This window comes from Nematolebias whitei, chromosome 4, assembly GCF_014905685.2.
Source record: "Nematolebias whitei isolate Nwh7 chromosome 4, NemWhi1, whole genome shotgun sequence".
Taxonomy (NCBI): Eukaryota; Metazoa; Chordata; class Actinopteri; order Cyprinodontiformes; family Rivulidae; genus Nematolebias; species Nematolebias whitei.
In genome coordinates, this window is record NC_056501.1 from 11,792,905 (window position 1) to 11,802,586 (window position 9,682).

The 9,682-nt window shown below is 44.4% G+C and overlaps 1 protein-coding gene across 2 annotated transcripts in view; it reads left to right on the forward strand.

The window, feature by feature from the left end:
- The first annotated feature begins 5,611 nt into the window (after positions 1 to 5,611).
- The window catches only part of sfxn5b (sideroflexin 5b), an 11,328-nt gene continuing 7,257 nt past the window's right edge, over positions 5,612 to 9,682 (forward strand). For both annotated transcript variants that reach the window (XM_037675698.1, XM_037675699.1), the window contains exon 1: positions 5,612 to 5,668. In XM_037675698.1, the coding sequence (XP_037531626.1) occupies positions 5,612 to 5,668 (57 nt within the window). The remainder of the gene's footprint in view (positions 5,669 to 9,682) is intronic.

The following is a 9,682-nucleotide window of genomic DNA, read 5'->3' on the forward strand; positions in this document are numbered from 1 at the left end:
CCCGGACATGAAGGTTGGTCCGCGATCCAGTCACAGCGCACGGGCGCGCGCAGAACAGCCCTTTCGAGAAAGCCTCGCCTTGGGTCACGCGGAAAACATTTCCGCGACGCATGACGGCGGTCGAGGCGGAGGTTTGGATGACATCCGTTCAAAACACGGCACATCATTTAAACGCACGTCCACTCCACGAACGTCACGCAGAGTGGTTAAAAACATGCTCACCGGACAGATGGATGGACAGAGTGTTATGCAAGGGTTACACGCTGCAGTTTGCAACCCGACCCCCTCCGTTCGGAGGAGTTATAGAGACGGTCCTGTCATCACCAGACCAAGTCTCAGCCTTAAATGCAGAAGTCCAGGAGCTTCTGATAAAAGGTGTAATCTCAAGAGTTCCCAACGAGGAGGAAAACACAGGGTTTTACTCACGCTACTTCCTGGTCCCCAAAAGGACCGGAGGGATGAGACCGATTCTGGATCTGTCAGCTTTCAACAAAGCGATCATGAACAGACCTTTTCACATGTTGACGAACAGACAGCTGTTGGACAACATCCAGAAAAACGACTGGTTTGTTTCCATCGATCTAAAAGATGCTTATTTTCACATACCAATCATCCCAAAACACAGAAAATTTCTGCGTTTCGCCTTTCAAGGGATGAAGTACCAGTACAACAGGCTGCCTTTCGGGTACTCCCTCGCACCTCGTACGTTCTCAAAGTGTGTGGAGACAGCCCTGCATCCACTGCACAGAGCAGGGATGAGAGTTTTGTTTTACCTGGACGACCTGCTGCTCCTGTCTCACTCCAGACAGGAAGCATTGATACAGGCTCAGGTGTTGGCATCACACCTGCTAAATCTGGGCTTCGCCATAAATTGGAAGAAAAGCTCGATTTTCCCGGCCCAGACAATTGTTTATCTGGGAGTGGAATTAAATTCAATTACCATGACGGCTCGCTTATCACAAACAAGAATCGACACTCTAAAAAACCAATTACGCCACGTAAGACCTGGCAAAGTGGTAACAGCTGTCTCCGTCATGAAGCTGTTGGGAATGATGTCATCAGCTCACACAGTGGTCCCGCTGGGTTTGTTACACATGAGGCGCCTCCAGAGGTGGTTTACGCGCCTGCGTGTGGATCCAGTAAAACAAAAGAGACGGATGATCACTGTCCCTCCCTCCGTGAGAGCAGACCTCCGACACTGGGGAAACACCCTGGCTCTGTCAGAGGGAGTCCCCGTCAGCAAACCCTCGACACACGTATCAGTCTTCACGGACGCGTCTCTGTCAGGTTGGGGGGGGACATGCCTATCTCAAGCAGTAGGGGCGCTGTGGCCCCACCGCACATCAGCCCACATCAATGTTTTGGAGTGTCGCACAGTGCTGAATGTGATTCAGCATTTTGCTCCCGTGCTACAAAATCAACACGTGTTGATTCACACAGACAACATGGTGACTGCTGCGTACATAAACCGCCAGGGGGGTGTGCGTTCAGCCCAGATGTTACACATTGCGCGGAAGCTACTGTGTTGGGCTCACCAAAATCTGCTTTCCATCAGAGCGGTTTACATACCCGGCGTTCTGAACAGAGGAGCAGACGTGATGTCCAGGGGCGGTCCACGTCACGCGGACTGGACCCTCCATCCAGACCTGATGTTTCAGACGTGGCAGAAGTTTGGCAAAGCAGCTGTGGACCTGTTTGCGACGCGAGAGAACGCTCAGTGCCAGTTATGGTTTTCCCTGAGCCCTCGAGACGATCCACCGCTGGGGGTGGATGCATTTGCCCACAGCCCGTGGCCCAAAACGCTTCTGTACGCGTTCCCTCCTCCTCCTCTGATTTTACGGTTCCTGAACCGAGTTCAGGAGGAGGGACTGACAGCTCTCCTGGTAGCTCCCGAGCGCGTGAACGCACCATGGTTCCCGGTCCTGCAGCGTCTGTTGTCAGGTCGCCCGTGGAAACTGCCATGGAGGGAAGATGCTCTCCTTCAAGCAGGAGGAGCGATCAGGAGTTACCCGGAAATAGGCCAGCACCTGTGGGTCTGGCCGCTGAGCGGTCCCGCTTAGAGAGGATGGGTCTCCCTCAGGAGGTAGTGCGCACAATTCAAGATTCACGTGCTGCATCTACCACAGCCCTGTACACATCAAAGTGGACGGCTTTTCAGCGCTGGTGTACAGAGAAAGGTTTGGAGGCCACCTCATGTCCATTAGGTGGCGTGCTGTCCTTTCTTCAACAGCTGATGGATAGGAAGTTGGCGTTCAGCACGATTAAAACGTACGCTGCAGCCATCTCTTCCTGCCACGAAGGGTTCGGGGACAGAACAGCTTTTAACCACCCGCTGATGAAGCGGTTTTTAAAAGGTGTACAAAGACATAGACCGGTTTCACGCCCACTCGTTCCACAGTGGGATTTAACGCTGGTCCTGCGAGCCCTGATCAAAGCTCCTTTTGAGCCTCTGGATCAAGTTTCACTTAAATTCCTGTCTCTTAAAACAGCCCTGCTACTGGCTTTAACATCCGCTAAGAGGGTGAGTGATTTATCTGCCCTCTCTGCCGCTCCGTCATGTCTCAGAATCCAGGCTGACGGTAGTTCAGCTGATTTAAGACCAAACCCAGCCTTTATGCCTAAAAGCATCACGAGCTCTTTTAAATCGAGACAGATATCGTTGGAGGGATTCTTCCCTCCCCCCCACAGATCAGAAGAAGAAGCATCTTTTCATCTTCTCTGTCCGGTGCGGGCGTTATCGTGTTACATAGCGCGCACAGCTGCAATGCGTCAAACTCAACATTTGTTTGTGCATTATAGAGATGCATCCGCAGGCCGCCCGTTATCCACCCAGCGCCTGTCACACTGGCTGTGTGAGGCCATTTCTGAAGCCTACAGAGCATCAGATCTAGAGCCTCCTGTCAACCTCAAAGCACACTCAACCAGGGGTATCGCATCTTCGACTGCTCTGCATAATGGTATGTCAATGCAGGACATTTGCACTGCGGCTGCATGGTCATCACCCTGCTCATTTATTCGCTTTTACCTACGTGATGTAACGGCTCGTTCCATGACACATTCTGTCCTTAGTGCTCTAACAGAATGAATATTGTTGTTCTCATGGAACTCTGTTTAAGCTCACATCTGTCTGCATGCATTACAGTGTGAGATGTTGTTATCAGCCACAAGTTGTGTCTGTGATTCGGTTCTATTGTCACTAATCAGTTCATGACTATTGTTACCAATCAGTTCATTTGTTCAATAATCAGTTCATTGATATTAATCTGTTTATACTGTTCAATCATGAATCAGTTGCTTCATGCCCCCCCCCCCCTCCTCTTTTCAATATCTTCCCCGTTGAAAGTTTTTCCGGGGCATTCATGCTGTCAGAACGCATAGTTGCACAACATGCGTCTGTGCATGGCACACAATTACGCGATGCGTAATTATGCACATGGGGAACTGAGTGGCAAGACGTTTTTTGGGCAAGCTTCCGCTTCTTACTGGGTTCGAATGGACCCAGTGAGGCGAGGACCACATCCGCTTCGCCCTTAACCCATCAGCGACAGCCTTAAAGGGCGAAGCCTATATGACATAGAACGTTGGTTACGTACTGTAACCCCAGATTCTATGAATATAGGCGTAGCCCTTTAAGCGTCGGGCCTCACTGGCTCCTGAATAGCTGAAGAAAAGAATAAGCTATTTGGGAGCAGATTACCCGCTCTTAACGTAATTTATACGGATCGGGTGGGGCCCACACAGCAGGTGGGCGTGGACTAATTTTTAGTGCTTATGCTGCGCATAACGGGATAAACCATCAGCGACAGCCTTAAAGGGCTACGCCTATATTCATAGAATCTGGGGTTACAGTACGTAACCAACGTTTTTGTTTCGTTTTTTTTTTTTATATAATTTCTTCCATTTACTTTTCATTTATATGCTTTTTCTTATGATTGTCTACTGTTGTCATCTGTGTTCTGTCTTAAACAAGTCTCTCTTGTAAATGAGTCCTCGAGGCTCAAAGAGACTAACCTGCATAAATAAAGGTTGGATTGAATTTAATTGAATTAACGTCTGACAACAGTCTAATGAATTTGCAGTAGAATAATTAAAGCATATCTACCAACATTTGATGATGGCAAAGAGGGGCACCTGGGGAGCGAAGCAGTCCTGGGGGGTCTGGGGGCAAAAAATCTTCCCAAAACTACAGACATTTAATTCAATTCAATTCAAAAATACTTTATTAATCCCAAAGGGAAATTATTTGTTGTTGTAGCTCGTTATCCTCATTTCATTAAGATATGTTATAGATACTGATGGCTGTAGACATGCAGGATCTCTTGTAAAGGTCCATCCCACAGTGGAGCCTAAGAAACTGGCTGCAGATGCCGTCCAATCCATCCACCCAGATTCGGCTGGCCTCTCGGTTCCCCCGGGCTTTAGGACCGCCTGAATGCCGGGCAGAACTCCTCCCAGAGCCATGACCACTCCTCCCAGCAGTCTGCCGAGCTCCTCATGGATGCGGACAGCCAGCTGTAGGTGCTGAGGGACGATCCTGTCCCTCCGCTGTCACGAGCCGTGTTTCCTGCTAGTTCCAGGATCTCAGTGGTCAGGCACTCGAGCAGAGCTGGCAGGTAGATGAGAATGCGTCCACATAACATCCTTTTCAACTCATTTGAGAGTTGGGGCCATAGTTGAGATATTATTTGAGCTTTTGAGATGTTAATCAGCTGCTGTTGTTGTAGAAAACTGCCTTGTTGCCATGGTTACGCATCATAACAAATGTCCAAAACCAAAAAAGTCACAGTAAAAATCCTTCCAGCTGCACAGCATCCGGCACCAGAGGAAACAATCATCCAAAAAATGTGATTTACATCCAGAAAATCAGGAATTAAAGTTTCCAAAAGCAAAATATCAGAATGAAAGTAACAGAGCTGCTCCAACATGCAGCCACCTGGAGCGGCGCAATTCTAGAACATTTAATGTGCATTTTACAAAATTTTTAGGATTAATAAATTGGTAGTACATTGTGAGCTTTATAATCCAGAAATGCCCCCACAAGCCACATGCTGTACTCTGAAAAAAAAAAAAAAAATCAAATGAGCTCCATGGTCCAAAGGGCAAAGGGAGGTGATCACCAGTCTATCTGTGCACTCATGTGACAATCAGTCACTTTGTTTACATTGAGTGCACACCTGCATTTCAGAAACGCTCACCTGTAAAACTACAGGAATAAACTCCAAACTACAACATTTGGTGAAGTTCAGAACAACCATTATGTTTTAGTTTATAGTTTGCAAAGAGCACCTTTGATTTCTCCTCTCTTCACCGCTTCCTGCCGACTTCCGGTCTTTATTGCTCCCAGTAAAAACCAGAAATCTCACTGAGTAATTATTTGCTCCATCTGCTTCGTCTCCACCAGGATCGATCCGATCTGTTACGTAACGGCTTTGCGTAATCGATCCATCGGGATGTGTAGTCACGCGCGTCAACTTCAACACTGTGCCAGCAAAGCGACAAACTACAGCTCCCATGAGCCTCAGCGGCACGTTGCTTCACTACTTCCAGACTAGTTCTGCTCGAGTTGAGAACCCGCTTCATTGCATGAATAATAAAGAATCAGTTTGATGTCATGGCGGAGTCTGCAGCCTGTCCTGGGTTCCGGTTCGGGGAGTCCCGCTACGACCAGGTGGGTCCGGTTTTTTTCAGTCCGGAATCAAACCATGTCGTTTTTTATTCTCCGCCTCGCTCCGGATGCTTTTCCTGACAGGCTTGTTTGTACAGATTGTTCTCTCCATAAATCCATTTCCTCTTAAAGTTTCCTGCGTAAAATTACATTTTTGCAGTTTTATATGTAAATTGTAATTTTCTGGGGTCAGCCCAGTTAAAGCGACCTTCATGTTCTCTCAGAGCTTTAACTTTAACAGCACTGGTTGCGTTTCTTTGAGTTATTTTTTTAAAACTCAGAGATGATTCACTTGGATGAAGATGATGCTTGGAGGATTGTCTATATAAGATGGTTTGATTTGAACACATGTTCTGCCATGCAGCTCATTGCAAAAGTCAACAACCACTGATGGCGCAGTCTGACAGAGAGTTGTCTACACATGCTGATAATCAGTTCTGAAATGCAGGTATGCACTCAGTGTAAACAAAGCAGAAACAGGCTTGGGTCACGTGATTGACATACACTGATTTTATGTAGGTAAACTGGAAAGAGTGAGCCGAGTGCCATGAATTGGTGATGGAGTGCCGGAGTAACAGAGCTTGGCGTTTAAACACATGTGGCTTTTGTCAGACTTCATAAAGACCTATTCACTTATCATTTAACCTAACCTTTGTTTTATCTTCACGCATTTGAGCATAAGTACGCCTGACTGTTGGAGAAAAATATTTTCTTATCTTACTCAAAAAGAACCGCACTCAACATCAGGAGAAGATTTTTAACTGCATTTACTTGCAAGGTCAGGTTACAGGAATATACATAAAGTACACTCATATAAACCAGTCATGAGAATCTGCTCCGAGCCGCCGTCTCAGCTTGTTTTTATACCCTTATCCGTTCAGCTGAGCTCACAGATCTTTGAGGTGTCCTTGGCTGCAGCCTCTCTCAGCTCCTCATCCTCTGCTAACCCAAACATATGATCCATGGGCAGAGTTAAGACTCTCAGCCATAGTAATAAAAACATCCATAACCTTTGAGCAAACATCCCCTAACACTAACATCAAAGCTGTTGGAGTCTCCTATTAGACCTATTTTCAGCTGCTTCAGCTCTGGTATCATTCATTCAACCTTTATTTATACAGGTTAATCCCACTGAGCCTCGGAGACTCATTTACAAGAGAGACCTGGAAACAAAACAATGCAAACAAATCAAATCTGCTTACAATTTTTTTTATTATGACACATTTACCCTCAATTTGAGATAAAAAAAAATGTGTGGACTTTTTTCCTAACTAAAAAACAAACAAACAACAAAATAATTATTTTAAGCTTTTGACTAGGGATGCACGATATTATCGGCATGGTATCGGTATCGGCCGATATTAGCGATAAAGTTAAATATCGGACATCGGCCATTCCATTAAAATAACTCACTGATATAAAAGGCTTCTGCTTTAAGTTAATTTTTAATTTAAGGAACTGTCAAGTATATCTATTAATGCACTACTACTTATGCACTTGTCGCTTGTGAACAGGTTGAGTTTAGATTTGTGAAAATGTACAAATTTGCACTGTTCGAGTGTTGTCGTTGTGTTAGAGAGAGTAAACGTTGTGAATAAATTTGACATTAAACATAATCCAAGTTGAAGTGTTGCATCATTTTCAGCCCCCGTTTTGGCATCTGCATTTGGTAGCAGGCCAAATTGACAAAGACCATGTAGAATAATGTAGTATTTTAATTCCACAACAGAGAAAGCGATGTAGTCTCTGTAAGTAGGTCTAAGAAAAAATAATGTAGGTATTGGTTATCGGCCAAATAAGATCTAACATATTGAATATTGGCCAAAAATCCAATATTGTGCACCCCTAATTTTGACCTTTGCTCACTTTTACAAAACACAATAACTTTGTGCTCTGCAGGAACTTCTGAAGGTCAATTTAAAAAAAAGAAACAAGTGGAACAAAATAATTTCAGAGCAGCTAAAAAGAATAAAAGCTGCAACAATCTACAAAAACTCCACTAATTATTAAAAAAACAAAGCAGGTGTGCATGCACGACTGCCAAAGTTAGAAGAGCTGCAGAGATGGAAACGAACAACTTCAAGCTCAATGTAGCTGAAATGAAATGCACAGTTTCACACAAAGCTACAAGAATTAAATGCAAAATATCCACAAACTGATTTGAAATCTGTCTAAAAATCCCACAAAATGACTGCAAATGGTTGCAGAATTGACACAAGAAGATCAAAATACAAAACTCAGTAAGGAAGAACATAATGTTCAGGATACTCAGGTCTTATTTAAAGGGGGTGGGGTCTGTTTACATATATGTACCAGGAGACCCCCAGTTTTATGATTTATTTATGACCCGTCCACCATTAATGAACACAGGATCATCCTTTGCTCCCAGAATTCCTAAATCACAGCCTTCACTCTTTTTCCCGTGTGTTTTTAATCCATTTTCAGCCACGCACCCCTTATGTGCAGCTGCTAAATACATGAGTTTGTTGCAAACCTTGATTCCGATCAAACAGTTTTGGTTCACATTTATTAATTTTTATTATCAGAAACCTGCTGTTCGTGACGGTTTGTTAAAGATGCTGTAAAACCTTGCTGGCGTTGCGTCAAAGCCGATGAAACGAGGCCGTCTCTTGAATCAGCACAAATCTTGCTTGGCTTTGTCGGCACGCACGGAGCCCGGCTTCCATCTTCGCCTCGTTGTGTGCTCTTCTGGGAGCTGAAGCTCATGAATAATTAACGCCGGCTCCTCACATGGATCCCCCTCTCTGCAGCACACAGAGCCTGTCAGGAAATAAGACGTGCAGTGAGGGGAAGTTTGTCCTGTCTTTCTGAGGACTGGCGGTATTTTCCAGTCATTTTAATTAGGATCTGCAGCTCCTGAGGTAATTAAAGCAGAGACGTCTGTGTTTTCTACCACTCATAACTGATAAACGCCGCAGAGGGAGTCTGATTGAATCTGGTTGCCATGTTTTTGCTCAACCAGGTTGCCAAATAGACTCTTGGCATGAACTGCTGCAGGGCCTTTTCAGAGAGCTGGAATGCATTATTAGCTGTTGGCACGCTGATGAAGAAGGCACCAAACAGGGTGCTTGACCAGCTTCAAACATCACATGGAAGAAGATGAATGGTAGATTTGAATATGCACAGATTGTTTCTGCTTTCCCCACAAAAATCTCTAATGTTAATGTAGGTTCATTTTTACTGTTTTCCTGCTTTGCATCAACACAGTGTCCATGTGAAATATCTATAATTTCTGTTGAACTTATCCAAGAAGTTTTAATGGCATCATAATTGACACACTGAAGCTTAAACATAGCACAAAACAAAGACGGAAGCTTGAAAAAGAACAAGATCAGAACATGCTCTAAAGAGATGCAGTGTGTTTTCTGTTTGGAAATTTAGATCCTGCAGGAATTCTAACCCTTTTAAAACGGGCCGAAAAACAAAAGCGTACAATTTTAAAGAGGTTTGGATTTAGATTTTCCTCTTGACTCTGCTGTCAACACAAGCACAGTGTGTGAGCGTGCACTGAAAACATATTAGAAACTAAAAAGTCTTCTTCCTGAATCAAACTGTTGTTTGGCCACAAAGTGGACAATCAATAGAAATCAGTTAAAAAAAAAAAAAAAAAAAAAAAAGAGGTGTCCCACCTACAAAAAACCCACTGCTAATCCACTTATTGATATTATTATATTATTGTTTTAAATGAGCAAGCTGCTCTGCCACATCGTTCACATATTATCTCTTATAAATCTTTTTTTTTAACTATGATATCTCAGGTTTGAAAAGTGATGTAAGGAAAGCAAATAGAGGAGAAGTGAACACAGGAAGGGGTGCTCCCTGAAGACCTTAATGTATTTTCATAATACACTTCCAGCTATTTTAACTAGCAACAATGGTGTACCACAAGGCTCAGTCTTAAGACCCACCCTCTTCACAATCTACACAAGTAATGTAGGTCAGATCATTTCTGATGCAGCCTTACATTTCCATAATACACTTCCAGCTATTTAACTA